The 19,432-nt window shown below is 33.2% G+C and overlaps 11 protein-coding genes across 11 annotated transcripts; 4 read left to right on the forward strand and 7 right to left on the reverse strand.

Annotated features, from left to right (window-relative positions):
- Positions 1-4: 4 nt before the first annotated feature.
- NAEGRDRAFT_75058 (electron transferring flavoprotein beta-subunit) lies at positions 5-799 on the forward strand (the record flags this gene model as incomplete). The annotated part of the gene is made up of 1 exon (XM_002669935.1): positions 5-799. One exon carries the CDS (start codon positions 5-7, stop codon positions 797-799), a length of 795 nt encoding a protein of 264 aa, XP_002669981.1.
- Positions 800-982: 183 nt separating this feature from the next.
- On the forward strand, positions 983-2,535 carry NAEGRDRAFT_59812 (uncharacterized protein; the record flags this gene model as incomplete). Its single annotated transcript, XM_002669936.1, has 1 exon — positions 983-2,535. One exon carries the CDS (start codon positions 983-985, stop codon positions 2,516-2,518), a length of 1,536 nt encoding a protein of 511 aa, XP_002669982.1. The 3' UTR covers positions 2,519-2,535.
- Positions 2,517-4,194, reverse strand: NAEGRDRAFT_81993 (uncharacterized protein; the record flags this gene model as incomplete). The annotated part of the gene is made up of 1 exon (XM_002669981.1): positions 2,517-4,194. One exon carries the CDS (start codon positions 4,192-4,194, stop codon positions 2,563-2,565), a length of 1,632 nt encoding a protein of 543 aa, XP_002670027.1. The 3' UTR covers positions 2,517-2,562.
- Positions 4,195-4,347: 153 nt separating this feature from the next.
- NAEGRDRAFT_75061 (uncharacterized protein) lies at positions 4,348-5,070 on the forward strand (the record flags this gene model as incomplete). Its single annotated transcript, XM_002669937.1, has 1 exon — positions 4,348-5,070. One exon carries the CDS (start codon positions 4,348-4,350, stop codon positions 5,068-5,070), a length of 723 nt encoding a protein of 240 aa, XP_002669983.1.
- Positions 5,071-5,498: 428 nt separating this feature from the next.
- Positions 5,499-8,117, reverse strand: NAEGRDRAFT_75062 (uncharacterized protein; the record flags this gene model as incomplete). The annotated part of the gene is made up of 1 exon (XM_002669982.1): positions 5,499-8,117. One exon carries the CDS (start codon positions 8,115-8,117, stop codon positions 5,499-5,501), a length of 2,619 nt encoding a protein of 872 aa, XP_002670028.1.
- Positions 8,118-9,028: 911 nt separating this feature from the next.
- Positions 9,029-9,400, forward strand: NAEGRDRAFT_75063 (uncharacterized protein; the record flags this gene model as incomplete). Its single annotated transcript, XM_002669938.1, has 1 exon — positions 9,029-9,400. The coding sequence occupies one exon, from the start codon at positions 9,029-9,031 to the stop codon at positions 9,398-9,400; it is 372 nt and encodes a 123-aa protein (XP_002669984.1).
- A 690-nt stretch (positions 9,401-10,090) lies between these two features.
- On the reverse strand, positions 10,091-12,082 carry NAEGRDRAFT_53874 (RNA-directed RNA polymerase; the record flags this gene model as incomplete). The annotated part of the gene is made up of 1 exon (XM_002669983.1): positions 10,091-12,082. The coding sequence occupies one exon, from the start codon at positions 12,080-12,082 to the stop codon at positions 10,091-10,093; it is 1,992 nt and encodes a 663-aa protein (XP_002670029.1).
- A 786-nt stretch (positions 12,083-12,868) lies between these two features.
- NAEGRDRAFT_75065 (uncharacterized protein) lies at positions 12,869-13,576 on the reverse strand (the record flags this gene model as incomplete). The annotated part of the gene is made up of 1 exon (XM_002669984.1): positions 12,869-13,576. One exon carries the CDS (start codon positions 13,574-13,576, stop codon positions 12,869-12,871), a length of 708 nt encoding a protein of 235 aa, XP_002670030.1.
- A 149-nt stretch (positions 13,577-13,725) lies between these two features.
- On the reverse strand, positions 13,726-15,577 carry NAEGRDRAFT_81994 (uncharacterized protein). Its single transcript, XM_002669985.1, has 2 exons — positions 14,592-15,577; positions 13,726-14,493 (listed from the first exon to the last, which is right to left on the reverse strand). Exons 1-2 carry the CDS (start codon positions 15,502-15,504, stop codon positions 13,754-13,756), a joined length of 1,653 nt encoding a protein of 550 aa, XP_002670031.1. The 5' UTR covers positions 15,505-15,577; the 3' UTR covers positions 13,726-13,753.
- A 403-nt stretch (positions 15,578-15,980) lies between these two features.
- NAEGRDRAFT_75067 (uncharacterized protein) lies at positions 15,981-17,417 on the reverse strand (the record flags this gene model as incomplete). Its single annotated transcript, XM_002669986.1, has 1 exon — positions 15,981-17,417. The coding sequence occupies one exon, from the start codon at positions 17,415-17,417 to the stop codon at positions 15,981-15,983; it is 1,437 nt and encodes a 478-aa protein (XP_002670032.1).
- Positions 17,418-17,648: 231 nt separating this feature from the next.
- NAEGRDRAFT_75068 (uncharacterized protein) lies at positions 17,649-18,752 on the reverse strand (the record flags this gene model as incomplete). Its single annotated transcript, XM_002669987.1, has 1 exon — positions 17,649-18,752. One exon carries the CDS (start codon positions 18,750-18,752, stop codon positions 17,649-17,651), a length of 1,104 nt encoding a protein of 367 aa, XP_002670033.1.
- Between the last annotated feature and the right edge of the window lie 680 nt (positions 18,753-19,432).

The following is a 19,432-nucleotide window of genomic DNA, read 5'->3' on the forward strand; positions in this document are numbered from 1 at the left end:
AAAAATGAAAATCCTCGTCGGCTTGAAGCGTGTTATTGATTACAGTGTTTCCGTGAGAGTGAACAAGACTCTCACTGGCGTTGTTACTCAACAAGTTAAACATAGTATGAACCCATTCGATGATATTGCTCTTGAAGAAGGTATCCGAATTAAAGAAAAATTCAATTCACCAAAATTAATTAGTGTTTCTATTGGTACCGATCAATGCCAAGAAATTTTGAGACAAGCTTTGGCTAAAGGAAGTGATGAAGCCATCCACGTTAAAACAGATTTTGATAGCGGAGAAGTTCAACAATGGATTTCACCTTTACAAGTTGCTCACATTCTTCGTCGTATTGTTGAAGAAAATCAAATTGATTTAGTCTTGTTGGGTAAACAATCTATTGATAGTGATAATGGACAAGTTGCCCAATTACTTGCCAGCATGCTTGGTACTCAACAAGCTACTTTCATCAGCAAATTAAAACCAACCAGTGAGGAAGGAAAGGAATTTGAAATTGAAAGAGAAATTGATGGTGGACTTGAATCTCTTATGCTCAATGGTAAGCCATCTGTTATTAGTTGTGATTTGAGATTGAATGAACCTCGTTTTGCCAATTTGAAGGCCATCATTCAAGCCAAGAAGAAACCATTGACTACTCTCAACTATTCCGATCTTGTCAAAGGAACTGAATTCGAAGAATCTCAATTGGAATATGTTCAAATTACTGAACCAAAGGCCAAGACTGGATCATGCGTTTTTGTTGAAAATGCAGAACAATTAGTGGATAAATTGAAGAATGAAGCTAAAATTTTGTAAAGAGGAGTTAATTTTGTATAAAAAAATGATGTTTAATGATTTGTAAAATTGAGTTGTTTTAATAGTATGTTTTATTAATATTTTTGCTTTTTGACAAACAATTAAAGCATCTTGTAATTATTCCTCAGTTCTTCCAGTTTTTTCAGTTTGGCGCCCAAAATGTAAATTAAAGCAAGAGAAAAAATGTCCTCACATCGTCACCCTCTCGAACTCGAGGTTTTAACCTCCCTCAATCATTACCTCTCGAAGAAGAATAAGAATTTGGAATCTTGTCCTTTGGTTTTTGTTCCTCAAACTATTGTATATGAACATAACTTTCCGACTGTTTGGTATCAACAAAATCCTGCTACAAAGGAATTTAAAAAGAAGAGTGGTAAGGAATTGGAAACAAAGGCTATCATGAATGAATTTACTAGAAATATCGTTGTACCAAGAAGTGGAACTGGAGCATCAGGAGATCAACAAGATCCTAACGCTGCAGCAACAACACAAACTCAAGCAACTCCTGCAGTTGATCCAAATAATCCTGCAGCCTCTAATGAAAATGTTATGAATAATGATAATCATCACGGAATTGTTGCCCAATTCATTTCTCAAACTGAGGATGAAAAAACTGGTGAAATAATCAATAATGTTGAATTTTTGGATGTTGATAGTTTGGATGATTTCCTCTTCAAAAGAAAGAAGAGAGACAAGGGTATTTTACAACAATTTATCACTCCAAAAGGTCCATACAACTTTGTTATTCAAGCCATCTGGTCTCCTCACGTAACCAAGATTGAGAGGCGTGTAAATATTCATAGAATTACTGATAGAAAGAATTACTCTCCATACGAAAGAGCAGTCACTTATGAAGGTCCAAGTCACTTTAGTAATGAAGTGTTTTGTGCTCCTCACTTGGAAAAGGAAATTAAGAGAGTTTGTTCTGCAATTGTTGACCACTTCTTTAGTGTTGAACACAAGAATATTACTAGAATGGTTTTGTACTTTAAGGTTGATCCAAAGAATAACTTGTACTTGCTGTGGAGTAGCAGTATTAGAATTGGTAATCAAAAGAATGATAAGCCTATTGTGACTGTAAACAATGGAAACACTCTCACTCCTCCAAAGAGAGAACCATTAAATCTCTCTCCAAAATTCAACTATAATCATTTCGATTCTCAAGAGGAAAAAGATGGATCAAAATCAAAGGATGATTATGGTGACGTTTTGGACAAGATTGATAGTAAAAAGCCAAAGAAAGCCAAGTCCAGTAAGGTTGATACAACTCAATCATTAGCAATGACTGAAAATTCATTTGACTTCTCTACGAGAGATGAATTTGATAATAATGATGGAAATAACGATTGTGACAGAGACGAAGAATTCCAAAAAATCAAACAAGATTTACAACAAGAGTTAGACGACTTGCTCTATTTGGCTTACTCACACTTCCTTCACAATAGTGAAATTGAAGAACAAACTATGGAATTCCCATTCTTGATGCCACCAATTTTATTGAAGGCATTCGGTGAGGAAAGTACTTTGGTTCAACTTTTTTCGAATCGTGATCTCAACTTGACAAGAGACGAAAGAGAAGACGGTGTTTACATTCTTAGCCTCAAGCAAGCTTCATCTATGAATAAGTTGCAACATGAATTCACAACTTTCAAGGAATATCTTATGGAATGTTTCGAAAGTGAAGGATATTACGAATCAAACTTCAAAGTTCAAGAATAAATTTAACAATTAAGTTTATTTAATTTATTACAGAACTAGGTGCATTAAAGAGTGATATTTTTCATCTTCCATTGTCCATCAATAAACGAACCAAAACTCTTAAAGTTAGCAAACGAAAAGTTACCATCAATATTTGAGCCAGCAAAGTTTTCAGAGGAGAAGGCAATCTTTCCATCTTTCCAATTCCAAACACCAGAGATAAATTTACCTTCTTTCCATTCTCCATCTAAACTAGAACCATCAGCTGCGAAAGTGTAAACACCTTTTCCAGTTTTATGGTCGTCCTTAAACTCTCCAACGTACATATCACCGTTGCTATACAAATAAATTCCTCTTTCACATTGTTTCTTGTCGTCCACATAGTCACCATAGAATCTATCTCCATTGTGATACAACATTCTTCCTTTTCCATTCTTCATATTTTTCTTCCAATCTCCTACATAGTAGCAGAGAGGAACATTTTCTGGATTGAAAGCTTCTTCATCACCTTCAGCATTTCCATCATCTTCCTCGTCTTTTTCTTCTTGTTCTTTTTCTTTCTTTTCCCTCAATTGTTTCAAATAGTCACCTCTGTAAATATAGGCACCCATTCCCTCACGAATGGTGTTGTCGAAAGTACCAATATATACATCGTCATTTGGATAGTATGCCGATCCGAAACCATGTCTGTATTTTACAATAATTGGTTTAGGTGGTTCGACAACCTTGACTTTCTTTGGCTTCTTCTCAACAGGTTCCTTAGGTTCATCGTCGTCATTATTTTCATTGTCATCTTCATTCTTTTCCTCAGAGTTTTCATCTGTGGTAGGGGGTTCTTCCTTAGGTTCTTCTTTTGGTGGTTCCTCTTCAACTACTGGTGGTATTTCAACAGGTATTTCAAATTCGGCTGTTTCTCCCTCATAAATACCATATTCTCCAATTTGCTTAATCAACTCTACGGTATACTTTTCAAATTTCTCAACAAGTCCCGAGGCAAAGTCTTTTTCTTCTTCTGGTTCTTCTTCTTCTTCAGTTGATTCTTTTGGTTCATTTTGCTTCTTTTCAAGAAGATGGAGTCTTCTTTTTTCTTTTTGCCATTCCTTGATTATTTCAAAATCTTGCTCATTGACCAAATTGGCTACCTTCTTTGGTCCAAAAGCTCTCAATAAAAATTCAATAACAGGATACTTTCTATTCATTGTTGCCCAACTAACAATTGAATATCCTTTAATAGGATGCTTCATTGAGATAAGTTCATGAGAGCTACTAGTACTGCCACCACTATCATCACCATCATCACCCCCATCTTCCTTTCTCTTTGCTTCCTTAAATATTTTGATCACTTCATTAACTTTGTTTTCATCAGCAAATTGGAAAACTGGAGGAATATTAATTACTACAACAAACAAACTTGGCCATTCAATTGCCTCCACTTTTTTGACTGTAAGAGAAATTCTCCACTTATTTGTATCAAGTTTCCAGTCCAAAGAATTTGGATTTACAGCCTCATGAAGTGTATCCTCCAATAATTTTTCTTCATCTTCTCCCGGTTTTCTTACAACAATTGACAATTTTTTCCCTACAATTGAAACATCAATATCCTCCTGTACCAAATCTTCAGGACTTGGTAGCTCAACTGTTATAGCATTCTTTGTTTGCTTAAACGTATAATTATGTTCTTGGGGTTCATCAGACATTTTTTTTGTATATTTTTGAATGATGATATTTGGCGCCAATTTTAAATCATCTACAATTTTAAACCTGCTAAACCATTTCCCGCCAAAAAAACAAGTTTAATAAGTTGGGGAAAAAGGAACTTGATTATTAGATAAATATAAACTTTAAAAAAAATGTCGTCATTCTCAACCAAACCTCACTCTCCCCGTTTTAATAGCCAGGCTGTTGAGTTGAATGAAATTTTACAGTACATACAAAATAGATGCACTCAGAGTTTATCATGTGATGGATATCATTATGGATGGAATGGACAATATGAATGTGTATTGGAGGATGCTGCCATCAAAGTGAATATTACCAAGTTTATTGAAAAAAACAGGGAGGAACAGTTTGTATATTATTATGTAAGACCTGATTATAGGAAGGATGATAAGGTGATTGATTATATTGTAAATGAATCATCGGAATTGATTGTTGAAAAAGATTCCTTCTTGTTGGATCGTTTGAACGGAAGAAAGGTTGTCTATTGGGAAAAGTGTAATTTTGTGGAATATCAAGCTGTGGAGAAGGCCTACGGGGATCACCATGCTGAGAGATCGGGTGTTCATCTCATCAATCATATTGATGAAGGGATGTACATTTTGAAAAAAGTGGGAGCTTCTGAACTAGCTCAAAAAGCTTATATTTTACACCCTCTCATTCAAGGAGACTCAGAAATCAAGGAATTTTTTAACAACCAATTGCTGAATGATGAGAATAGGAATAAGTGGGATATCAGAGTTATAATGCTTGCCACCGAGTACAGAAATATTGCAAACGCTTACCTATCTCACTGTGCATCTTCAGAAACATTTGCATTGAGTTCACTAAAGGAAGTTAATCAGATGTTAATGTAAGTTTCCTACTATTTAAAATAGTTGAATTAACATTTCTAGTGCTGATAAGATTCAAAACAGAAAAGATTTTGAAAAGTATCACATCTTGACACACCCAAAAACAAATCGTCTACAAGAGTATTTTGGACAATGGTTAAGAAGATTGGAAATCTCTGAGGAATATTACAAACAAACAGTTGAAGAAATTTATAATCTTATTGGTAGTTCCTCTAAATATCTCTAATTTGAATTGATAAACTTTAATTTAAAACTCTATGCAAGTTGTTCATATTTATGGTAATTATGAATTTGAACTCAATGGTAGTGAAGTATCTAAATTAATTAGTCAATTCGTCAAGAAGAATTGAAAACTTTATTCTCTGTTGTTGTATTATAGAACTAATATTAATAAATTTTGTAAATATAGTAAGAATTGGAAGAGATTTCTATTATTTTACATGCTTATCAGGTAAGTGAATCATCTTAACTTTAAGGCATTTGGCTCTTGTAGAATCAATCAAAGTATTCAAAGTTGTTTTTTTGATTTTTGTAATGCAAAGCTCTTTAACAGATGAAAGAGACCAACAAGGAAATTCAACATTAAATGTGTCAATAAGGTTAATGTGAATGAGGTTCAATTTAGAGTTGTCTATTTCTTTGGTATAATGAAGTTTTAGATTGTAACAGGTCTCAATTTTTAGATTAGTTAATAATGGAAGCAGTGCCATGTCAAGTTCTACTGTTTGACTTGATGAAATAGTTAAGCTTTTCAAAATACATGTTGCATTGTTTGAGAATATTGTTTGCTGACTTATGTTGAGTGTTTCCAAATTAGAAAGTTTCTGCAAATCTATTGGAAAGTTGATTAGTTTCTGATTACCATTTGTCATAATTGTTAAACTATTAAGAGTGGCTGATTCAACTGGTGGGGGAATTTTCATCTCTGGATAGACAGTTAAACTTGCTATCATTAATCCAGGATTAGATAAAATAGCATTAACTTTTTCCGTTACATTGCTTGTTTGTTCACATGAAAGATTTGATAATTTTCGAGTACAATACATATAGAGACCATCACTGTTAATATATTCCACTACTTCATATTCCTGAGCTTTTCCTGAAATGCTTGACAAAATTTGATTCCAAATATCAGATGACATGTTGGAGAATTTGATTTTCCTAATTGTAGACACTTGCTTCAAATTATTTACAAGCAAATCTAATAGGTTCTTATTGCTATTACTAATGCTCAAATCAAGATTGTCAATGTTGCTTGAATAAGGGAAAATTAAGAAATTATTTGGGTCATTAATTGTTAACAGAGAAATGCTGTGGATCTGAACGGAAAAATGATTGATTTCCCCAACATTAATTTCACAAATAGATTGATCTGTAATTTGTAGGATGAATATAGATAGACTCTTACATGAAGGAGATGATAAGGACAAAAACTGAGGATTTCTATACATGTAAAATGATGTAGAAATAGGATGGCTAGATTGTTCAATATTGATTGATTCAGTTACTGAATTAAAATTACATCTGTCAAGTTTACAATCTTTAGCATGGAAAGACAAGGATGAAGAAATGTCAACATCATCCAATTTAGGAAGATCTAGTGCTTGTATATTTCTTGCTTCTGAAACTTTCAAAACCTCCAATTTGTGAAATTTCGAATCAAAATACAAATCCAATTTTTGATTATAGTCCTCGACACATGATCTAACATTTAGATTCTCCAAAGAGTCATAATGCTTGTCAATCAAGAAATCTTTTCTGAATTTTGAATATTTCAATTCAAGAGTTTGCAGCTTTGGAAATAGTTTTTGGTTTTCAACACTCAATTCAAAATGCTCTAATTCAAAATATGAAAGTATAGGTGCATCAACATTGTCAAACTTGATGTGATGTAATTTCAGAGTTTGCATTGTTGGATTCAATTCTTCTTGGTATTTTCCATGAAAATCTAGCCATTTCAAGTGTGGTAGTGAAATATCCTTTAGAACAATTGTCTCCTCTGGTGCAGATTTCAAAGTGACAGAAACTCTTTTCAAGTATTGATAGAGAACACTAAAACATTGAGTTTCTATAGCAAATACAGTCGTTGTTACTTGAATATTTGGACAACTTTGCACAAAATTTGAAATATTTTTCAATAATACATTCGATTTCCCCTCTCCCAAGTTGATTGACATGTTAACTCTCTTCATTTCATTTTTCTTTTCACTTGTAAATTTGGAAATTAGGTTCCTTTTCAAAACATCTTGGAGTGAGAAGAAGGATGAATAGCTCACAACAATGCCTTCCATTTCATGCCACCAATTCTTTTTTTCAAAATCAATTTCAGAATTGAACCAATAATTGCAATCTACATAATTCGATTGCGATCTAAAAGAAGCACATCGAATGTGTGGAAATTTCTCATGATACCTTCCAATAGTCAAATGAGTTTCCTTTCTCTTGTGTAATTCTAGAGGTAGAGGATTGAAACCCTCAAAGTAAATATCCATACTATCTGTATCACAGAGAACATTAACAAATTCAGAGTAGGAATCGAGTAATTCCAATTCACATGAAGAATAATGATGAATTTTGTTTTTTTTTTCTTGTGCAATAAAAGTACTTGTGGAAGGTACCTTTCCTTCCTTGATTGTTTCCAAAGTGGAATCATCATCAATGGGAGGACAATAAGAAACCTCTCCCATATAATAATCTACCTTTTGTTTCGAATAACTTTCAAAGGTTGGCAGCTTTAAATTTGCATAATTCTCATCACATCTCATCACTAATTTCTTACATAATTTCAAGTTGCAATCCAAAAAACATGGAAATCTAAATAAACATCTCGACCACAAATCCGTATTATTTCTCACCAAATCTCTCAATTTACGATTCGTATGCACGAGTGAGATGAGAGAAGTGTAATCGGAACAGGAAATGCAAGAAAGTGCTGGAAATGGATAACAAATTACGAGAGGTTTAGCAAAAAAGTAGTCACATATTTGTGAGATGAGATCTTCAGAGAGATCGTAGAGTTTGTAGTGATGGAGGCTTTGGTTTTCGTTCATTTTTTTTTTTAAATTTACTGTTCCAGTTGATTAGGTTGTTTACAATGACCTTTCGAATGAGTTTTATTTCACACGCTGGAAAGGGCGGTCAGGCCAATAATAGTTGTTCAAAATTTTGCTGTACTATGAGAAAGGTTGGGATTCAACTCTTTTTGAAAAAGTTTGGCACTCAGTTTATCTTATTGAGGCAGCCATTGGATTTTTTAAAATAATTTTCCTTAATTTTGGAAATCAAAAAAAATGTTCAAACTTAAAATCCTTATTCCCAACAGACATTGCATTGTTGTTAGAGGTGCTGGTGCAATACTTGCTTTTAATAAATCAATCAACAACAATAAACACTTTACCACCACCTGCATTCCATTCAACAAATGTAAAGACTTTGATAAATGGACAAGAATGGATTGAATGGCCCTCTTGAAGAACTCATCTTTATATTCTCTCAATTGGTCCAATTAAATGCACCAGAAGTTGAAGATATCTTTACAGAATCAACAGAATTTATTGCCTCTGATTGTATTGATTGATTCATTTCATGCCATCAACACAAACACTAGCCCCAATGGTTCTCTTTATGAAGTTGGAATTCTCCTATTCGAAAGCATGAAATATGAGCTGAAATCCAGTGCCACTTTGTCTCTTGTTTTATCTGCCAATTCCTTTCCAAACCAGTTTATCTTCAGCCGATACATGTTACAATCTCAAAGTTGTAAACCTAGAGTTGCTGTTTGGAGCAAATGTTTTTCAAGAAATTACATTCGAATTGTTCTCTGCATATCTACATAGTGGTCAAAGAATTGGGAGGAAATCCAGTGGCATGTGATAGCGCAAAAGAGCTTTCTCCTTATCTATCCAGAATAATTGTTTCTGTTTTATTAATGTGTAGTGGAAATGGAAGAGCAATGGAAAATATGTATTACCATTATGGTTCAGACCTTGCTAAAATGGTAGCTGACGAATTGTCAATTTCCCCACTTGAAAGGTCAACTCTATCTCACCAAGAATTTGATATTTTGGAACAATGTAGAAAGACAATACAAACCTTTGCGAAGAAATACCCAGACAAACCTGAAGTTGGATTCTTTGATGAAGGTGAAGCACAGTATTTCCAATTAATCAAAGTGATGGGAATTACAAAACCACCATATCAACCACTTTTCCCAAGATCAAAGGATAAGCATAGTTTGACGGAGTTTCAAAAGATTGGATGGTGTGTTAAACTTGGAGTGGATAAAGAGCTATGTCAAGCAAGTTATGCTGGTTCCTTTATGATAAACATTTAACAAAACCGAAATTCCAAACGAAACTACAAGATGATCATTTCAAAAAAACTATTGCAGCCTCTATTTGGGCAAGCTATTGTTTGGGCTGTTTGGAATCTAATGTACCGATTGGATCATGTCTTCCAATTGAAAAAGTACTTCCTGAAAGTATGATTCCAGATGATTGCAAATCTGGCCAAGTTTCTCTCAAAGGGGTTGTAAAATTATGCAAGCAATTTGATTCTCTATCAGATATTGATGTTCTACCTGTGGAAAGGGTAATTCTTAATTCTGCAAAAGCAAAATTTGCAGATATAATTTTGCCTGTCAAGGTCAAAAACGAGCAAAGATTTATTGGCATACAAGCATGTTACCTCAAGTCAAATAGATCACAATCCAACCTATTCAAAATGGTTCAAGATATGAAATATGTATTAGAATTACCATCTTTCTCATACCTCTTTATATCCACTTACAATGTTCTCAACTTTCCAATTCCCAAAAAAATAGCACCACATGTTAATTATTTATTGAAACACCAAACCCAGTTTAAAGCAACACTGCCAAATAATCTGGTTTCCTATTGGTGGAATCAAATAATTCTCTGAAAATAGTAAAGAAGTTCACTAACATGATGTGCTTTATTTCAAAGATACTACATAATCTCAGAAAAGAATGTATAATTTGAAAAAAGTGAAAAGAGTTCCTGAACTAATAGAAATAAGAATTATCCATTCCTTCTGTCCATGAATCCACTTCTGAACATGTTGATTCTACTTCTGATTCATCTCCAGTCAAGTCATACAAGTCATCATCATCATTATAATTCTCATCATATTCTCCTTCACTATTTTCTTCAAGATTTTGAATTTCTTCATCCGAATCCACTCTAATTTCCTTCTCTTTCGTAGCAATCATTACCAGTTCCTTAAAGTTTATCCACCCAAAACTGAAAATATTGAACTGATTTTTCTCTGTATGAGTAATGTAATACCAGGCAGAGGCAATTGCCAATCGCTCACTCTCCCCATATTTCCTTACCATCTCTTCGAAAACATTCCTAAAATGTTTCAGGTAGAATGAAATGGTGATTGCAATGGTTTCGTGAATATCATGTTCCTTATGTCCAAAGCATTTGATATTGGTATTAATCCAACCTGAAATAATTTGTGATTCGTCCTCAACGCCATACTTTACCATATCCGAGTTGACAAATCTACTGTAATTGTAATAATGTGGCTCTATTTCCTTCAAGTACTTGTCAAATCCGTCAACAATGAGTAATGAATTGTGCTTTTTGTTGCATTTTCCTGGTGTTTCATGTTTGAATTGTGTTTCATCAAATAGTTTTCCAAGCACTTTTTTAGACTTGTACTTTCTTTTCATAGAAGAAATCATAAAGTGTGGATATTCATATAATTTGACCTTTGATGGAATGATTGCAAATTTACCACTCTTGGCACTGTCTACAGCTGTTGAGTGAAGCTCACAAAGTGTTAAACATTCCTTCGATGTTAAACCATTTTTTCTAAAATCAGAATTAGCCAAATGAGTATTGGCAATCAATCCAAGATTATTTCTCGTAATAAACTCTATGAAAAAGTCTATAATATCATCTTGCTTAATCTTGTATTCTTCTTCCTCCTCGTCTTTTTTGTTTGTTGGTTTGGCTACAGCTCCAACTGAATAGTCCATTGGTTCAGAATCTGATTCAGGAATCAAGTCTGGATCCCAATAGACAAAAAATTGATCACCATCAAGATCTGAGCCTGTTATCATGTTTGTTATTGGCCTTTTTCCTTTCTTAGAAAATACCACAACATCATTTAAATGGTAAAGTTCTGGACGATCGACTGCTGTTACTATTCTCAAATCACCTTTATGTAGAGAAGGGTTCTTTCCAACAATACATCTTCCCTTAACTACTCCAAATTCAGCATTAGGTCTATGAAAGATAGGTGATAAATTAACAAAGATTTCATTTTCCTCCAAAACTCCATACTCATCAATGGCTCCCATTAAATACGCTGATTTCTCAATATATATTTTAGTCTTGTCTCGTAATCCTTTCAATAATTGTTCCTTATATGAACTCAACATATTCATGATAAAATTTTCTGATGTTGCAATTTCTGGTACATATTTAAGAACATGGCAAATAAATGTCCTTGTATGGTTGGAATGGTAAATCGACAGCCATTCATAGGCCTTTGAGACATCGTCTGTTATACTAAGAATGGAACGTATCATTTCTCTCTGTTTTGTCATGAATATTTCATCCTTAATTCCAAGTGCTGTCAAAATTGTTATGAATTGTCTATTCAAAAATCCACTTCTCCTCTTTGAGTAATCCACAATTTCCAATTGTTTCTGTATTGAGGTAAATTTGAATTGACTCTTTCTGAAAACTATTTGTTCTCCTTTTAAAGTTGGATCTATTGCTAATACTCCCTTTCCTCCTCCACATCTAAATTGAATAGCTGATAGTAATGATTCTCCTAATTGAAGCTTTTCCTTTACTCGTTGCATCATTTCTTCACTTATCTTTCCAATACCATCTGTAAAAGTGAATCCATTTCTTTCAATATCTTCAACTGGTTCAATATCTTTAGTAATTTCAATTGATGGAGTTGTACTTGTTAAGCATTGTCCAAATCTTGCTGCAACCTTTGCAGGTGTTTTAATGTCAGTGAAATCTCCCATATAATCGAATGTCCTGTGGTGATGGTTTCAACTTGTTGTAATCTCTGAGGAAAAACCAACTTGACGAATTTCTTAATTGTGAAGATGAAAATCCAAGAAATTCCAATCGTTTCATGTCAGTAATCATTATACCTCTACTCATCAGTTGCTTGATACGATTGCTAATATTTCTGAACTCACTCGCGAACAGATTATTGAAATTATCATCTAAGAAATTAACTCTAAAAAAGTTTTCTCTACTTCCCCACTTTTTATCGGCGTATCTGATGACTAGATTTGTTTTATCAACCTCAGGAGGTAAAAAGTAAATCTTGGTAGGTGTTACAATGACCTTTTTGCACAGATTCACCTCTTGTGCAGAGTCTCCCTGCATTAATATAGAACGACTCATTTGTAATTGGTAATCTTTTGAATTTAAATACGTTTCAATAGTTTCTTCCAAATTGTAAACTCTACTTGGATACTTGATTAAATAGTCAAAGTAAATCTTTTCCAAAAGGGTTCCCATTTTGATTTTGTACTCGTTTGATTCGTCTCCTTTTAACAATTCGAAAAATTTGTCACTATAATTGCATGGACTGAAAATACCATGACTTTCTAATACCAATAAATAATATTGAATATTGTAAAAGTCAAGTTTTCTAATCTTTTCCAAAGAGGAGTTTGAAATTTCAAACTTCTTGTGACAGAAATCAATACTTTTGATTGGAACTGCCTCTATTTTCTCTTTCAATAACTCAAACAATTTTGGTATCTGCTTTTTGACATCCTGGAACAAACTCAATTTCAGTAAAAACACCTGAGTAAGTCCAATGTCTTCAAAAAGAGTATTTGTTTCTTTGCAAATCCTTGCACGTGAGGTTGTTTTAAAATTTTCCATATACTGTTGTTCCAACATGAGTGGAATATTCTTTGATTCCAATTCCAAGAAGAATTTTCCAACAATCTAATTCCATTCTTAATAGTTGCCAAATTGAATCTTAATTCAAATAACTTTCCATCAAATTTAATATTCAATTTCAACATTCCATCATGATTTCTCAAATAATAATTTCGTTTTCTCTCTTTGAAATCCTTTGAAGCACCTTTCTCATACATAAATCGACTATAATTATAAAAAGTAGGCTTTTCCGATACGAGTGGATCATCTTTCCAATATCCAAAGCTAATGACATCAATATTCAATAGTGGACTTTGCTTTGGAGTGAATACTTTAAAGGCTTGTTTTTTTCCTCCCCTAGAATTTCCACCTCTTCCTCTTCCCCTAGAATTGCCACCTCTTCCTACTGATTGAGCATTAGAAGATGATGGTGGTGGTGATGATGATTGAGTATTAGAAGAAGAGGATGCAGAGGAATTGTTTGATTGTTGAGTTCCCGAATTTGTGTTTACATTATTTGAGGAGGAGGAAACATTTGTGGAAACTCGATTGGTTTTACCTCCCCGAGGATTGTTTTGTTGGGAGTGATGAGGACGGTTCCGATTATTATTCATTTTTTTCTTTTTGATTTTTATTAAAATTTTGAATTGCAAATTGACCTAATTAAGTGATGGGAATTCTGAAAGGTCATGTCGTGTGTTCAATTCCTGTTGACCAGCACCAATTTTTTTAAGTAATTTCAATAATATTTACAACAAATTTTAATTTAAACTATTTCAATATGATTTTAATCATTGTTGATTATGTAATTGAATGAATTGATCTTGAAGTCCATTAGCATTGTTAATCTTCTTCTTTCTACAATTCTGAACCAAAAAGTAAATGACAACCATCAAGAAGGCAGTAATGAAACATCCACCAAAGAATGAAGCAACCACTGAGGCAGCAAAAACTCCAACTCCTTCAAAAACAACGATCGTATCAGTTGACTTTCCATTATCAGCAGATGAAGAATTGTAAAACCATGGAATGGCCATCAAACTAATTCCATTACATTCACCTGTACAATGACCTAATGTACAATTCATGGTTGCACATGGACAATTGAGAACTTCTTGAGTGATATCAAGACAATCTGGATCAATAACACCACATCCACAATCACAACCATCAGATGCATTATAATATTGAGGAGAACATGTCCAATCTGGTGGAACATATTTCTTATTTTCACAATGACCATTGACATTACAGAATTGATTGACAAGACAACCATAAGCAAATGAATCATAGGTTTGTTTGGTACAATCTGGATCTGGATAACCACATTCACAGTTACAGACACCATCTCCATAATAGGAAGCAAGACATTTCCACTCAGTTGGAACAGGTCCATATTTGCTCATTACTCTTTGACATGATGCAGTTGTGGAATTACAAAAGAAGGCACCAGAAGATGGACAATTGAATAAAGAAGAACCTTGTTGTAAACAATCTGGATCGAAAACACCACATCCACAATCACAACCATCTATATTTTAAATGAATTACCATTTTAGTAAATTTGAAATATTACCAATTATGTAAAAATAGATAAGTAATTAATTATTATATATAAAAAAAACATACCTGAAGTATTATAACTATTTGGATTACATTTCCATCCAATTGGTACATCTCTAACAGCTCCAATACTTCTCAATCTCATTTCTTGTTTGAAATTTTCCAATTCCCAATCATTTGGCATTGACAGAACATCATTATTAGTGTCGGCATTATAATTCTTTCCATCCTTTGGACATTTAACTTTCATCAAATCAATAAATGTAATATTTGTGTTATATTCTGAAACAAATGAAGGACTCATATCTCTCCACCATTGAGAACCATTTCCCATAGCAATAACTCTGAAACATTTGCCAGGTGGTACAATGACTTCTAATTCACCTTGAAATGGTAAACCTTCAACTCCTGTAATGTCTCTACCTCCAGATTTGGAAAATCTAAACATGTATCTATTACTGGCAAATCCAGATGCAACATGTGCTGATTTTGAAGTACTTAAAAATCCAGAATTTTGTAACAAGTCACCAATTTTAGGAATGTTATCCAAACCAGTTCCTCTAAAAGTTTCAAATTCATACTTGACTAATTTCTTTAAAGCAACATTTAAACCAGTTGAAAAATCATGAACCCAACCAGGTCTTGAATTATTTGGTGTAACTTTCAAATGACAGTTCAATAATGGATAAAGTCTTGGATATTCTGCCTTGTAAGCATAAATATTTCTATAATCTTCATAATTAATACCTGGATTATAAGAAGTGGCAACATTTAATCCCAATTCTGTCATGTTTGACTTGGAATTTAATTTATCATTGAGTGGTGAATTGACCACATAATTGCAATATTCTTGTGCAAGAGATGCGGCTAATATTTGACTAGTGCTACCAAGAATGAGAAGCATTGACATGATGACAACACTGATCGATGCAACGAACATGTACTGTTGTTGATCACGAGGTCCAGGACGGATAAACATTTTCTGATGTGTTTGTGTGTGAAAATCAGCGACAACAACAACTGTCAGTAGTAGTGGATGATGTGAAATTGTTTTTTTTCGCGATTTTATTTGAAGGTACGAGATAGAGGTACCATCTCTCGATATTCGATATGTTCAGAAGGGTTGCATTGATGTGAGTAACCTCTTCTTTACTGGAGGTCAAGTGCTGGTGGTGGAGTATGAAACAGTTTTGATTGGTGCAACCTTGTAAAATCAGTTGACCAATTTTTGAAGAGTTACAGCAAACGGAGTAATTACCCAATGAAACATGTACAATTTACAAATTTACAGTATATTGTTTTTTTGAATTGGTAAATTATAACAGTTCACTATTCTCCAATTCTGGGTATGCATATTTCATTCGCTCACTCTTGAGCATTTTCCTATCCAATGCATTGCCACATTCTGAATAACAGAAAATACCATACCTCTCACCGATTGTTAATTTGAGGCTGTCAGGGAAGGATGATGTTCTTGGATAGAGTGTATTGAAATGTTTGCCAATTGACCTCAAGTACATTTGTAATAAAATTGACAGTTATGAGAGGACGATCAATTTTTAAAAGGAAATCACCATTGAATTTTACATATTCTAAGAGAAATTCCATATCATTACTCAATTCTGGTGGTAGAAAGATGATTAGTTTGGGAGAAATGAATTCAATCAATTTGAGAAGAATGTTCTTGTTTCGAATATATTCTGGTAAATCTTCATATTTAAAGTTTCTTCCATTCATATTCTTAATAACTGTTCCAATAATTTCAAAATCTGAAATGAATTCCAAAGGAATTGCAGAGAAGGGCATTTTCCCAATCTTACAAACTTGCAAAACAAAATCTCTATTCCATTCAATGGTAACTTGTTTAAAATCCAAACCAGATTTGAGGGCCATCAGAACAAATTCATTTTCATTCTTGAAATGTGAAGGGATCATATGAAAAACAATACTTGATAATTGGAGAGCTGTCTTGATAATTTCAATGTCATTCTTTAAATTTTCAGAAGCAAATTGATAGGCACTTGGTAGATTCTTAATTGCCTCTAAAACAATTTCCCTGTCATTTCTCATGTCAGAACTCAATACTCTCAAAGCAATTCCACAATTTTTAACAAGTTCCAATACTAAATGTCTTTCAGTTTTGAATCTTTCAGGTATGTCCTCCAAAATAATTGTTTTTTCACGTATCATTTCCATGACAAATTCATCATCCTCTCTCCAATTATATTCTGCAAATTGTAAGAGATGGTAATTTTGTTTTCCAATTTCCAAAAGAACTTGTCGATCATTTCCCCAATATTCTGGAAGTTTGTCCATTTGTTTCAATCCCTTTCCAACTCTACTTTTAATAGCTTTCAAAATGAAATCCTTGTCCCTCTTCAACTCATCAGAAATGAAATAAATTGCCGATGGATCATCCTTAATGGCAATTAAGGCCAATTCACAATCACCATGCATGTGAGGTAATATTTCAAAATAATCACCATTCCTCGAAAGCATCTTTCTCACAATTCTTCTCTCCTCTGGTTCATAAATATCCAATTCTGTCCATGCCTCACACCATAACATGTAATCGTCACGTTTCGATCCATTCTGCTCGGCAATTCTCTGCAATTCTGAATCGAGTCTCAACTCTACACTAGCCCTCTCCAAAATATACCCAAATCCAGGTTGTGAAATGGCCAACAGAATTGCCTCCCTATCACTCAACAAATCACTCATTGAAAGAATGTCAGCAGGTCTCTCCCTTATAACTGCCAATTTAAATTTACGATTATCCCGAATCTCTTTTGAAAATCGACTCATATGGAAATAATTCTCACGAATGTGCAGTAGGGCAAATTCCAAGCAATCATAATATTCAATCGGAATAAATCCAAGATTTTGATGCATGTTTCGTCGGAACTTTTTGATGGAATTTTGTCGAGTCGTTAATTTGTCAATGAAGGAGGAAATTAATGCATTTAAATAGAAATTGTTGCTGTTATTATTGTATTGAAAATCGCAGAGGATGAGTTGAACAGGTTCGTGGCCCTCCTCCTCTTGTTCCATTTTTTTTTTGATTTTAAATAATTAAAAATATTTAAAGTTTACAATGAGTATTAAAGTCAATCAAGTCAATGATCATTTTAAATATTTGGTTAACCAGTTGTCTGCATTGAGAGATAATTTCTCATACCATCTCATTTCATCTTTCAAATGTTGCATGAAAACTTGTTCTGGTTCATGTGAAATCAATGAACAATGAAATTCCAATTTTCCACTCTTTCCAGTTTTGAATTGACCTTCTATAAATGATACACTCCCATTTCTGAGTACAAATTCTTGTACATACTGGTCATAATCAGTATATTCCTTATTCCATAAAAGTCCATTCGGCTCTCGAGTTGTGTTAAAAGTTTCAACAGTTTCCTTAACACTTTCAAAGAATTTCTGTAACAAATTACCAGAAATTACTCTTTCCTTTTTGAGATGAGTAAGAGTTTCATTTCCATTAATAATTTCACTTCTCGGTCCAATCAATGCATCCCTCAAATAAAAATCAACAGTTACCTGATGTCTCGAATCTTTGGGATCAATAAATTGCAATGCTAGTGGTACATTTCTAATAACATAAAAATCATGAGTCGAATAATAAAGTGGCTCTCTACTTCCCCTATGAGTATTATAACAGGTCAATAAATAGTGAATTAATAGAATTTCATCCAATGATCGAGCACTTGTTTCCAATGGCTTGACATTGAATGAGTTTTGAGGTTTGTTCTGATATTTCAACATGATTTTACCATTCAATTTGATTCCTTGTTGTGATTTTCCACTTTTTAAAATATCTTCCCACGTTCTAGCATCCAAACCTTTCGAATTCAACACTTGATAGTAAACTTTATCTCTCTTTGGATCCCACCACCAAATCCAAATCAAAAATCCAGAAAGAATTAAGCAATAGGTCAATAAATCTCTGGAGAAATTCATTTGGAATTTACTGGATGCAATGACGGCCTCCCTTGGAACATGACTCGTATGAAATTGTCTACAGACAATTATATTATTATTAGTATTTGCATGATTAGAAATGGATGAATATTGATTTAATATCGGAATGATTTGATTATTGTTGTTAATGAGTCTTGTTGATTGCAATAATTGGATGACAAATAAAGACTTGTTTCTTGGTGCTGTTGCGAGAGAACATGGTGTGAATTTTGTTGCTTTGACAAGTTTGAGCATTTTTTTATGATTTTTGAAATAATTTGGTGTGAACTTTAATTTCAATCAAAAACAAGAATTTGAAATTGATTGAAAATAAAAATCAATCTTGCACTGAACTTCATTGAATGTTCAATGTATTACTCCATAAACTTCCAGACTATCTCTCAACAGTTTCTTGAGATTAAGATGTTTATTCTTTAACAGACGAAGAAGTCATCTAAAACAAGTTCACAGATGATAATAAAAATTGTTTCATTTCTTGTCTTTCAAATTTGCTTGGCCATTCCCTGAAGACACCTTAAAGATTCCAATTTAAATTCCTCACTTTGATATTGTTCCTTTGTTTTAATGTTAACCATATCTCCTAGACAAAGAACCACGTCGATTTTTAATTGATTCCTTTCAAGAATTTGGTGAATTTTACTGAAATACTCGCTATGATTATGAATATCGCTGATAATCAACAAATTCAAATGTTCCAGAGGGGATGTCATTTTTTTATTGTTTTATTGAACAATCTTGTGAATGGTTTCCAAATAATGAAATAAAATAATGAACACAAGCAATAAATTTATTGTCAATCAATATTTAGCAATTAAGAGTTAAGGCAACAGTAAAGTTAAAAGCGTTTTAAGACTTATTAAACGAGAACTGTTAAATGGGTCGGTAGTGGCTGGGCGCAGGTGGAAATATCATCT

This window comes from Naegleria gruberi (assembly GCF_000004985.1).
Source record: "Naegleria gruberi genomic scaffold NAEGRscaffold_76, whole genome shotgun sequence".
Taxonomy (NCBI): Eukaryota; Heterolobosea; class Eutetramitea; order Acrasida; family Naegleriidae; genus Naegleria; species Naegleria gruberi.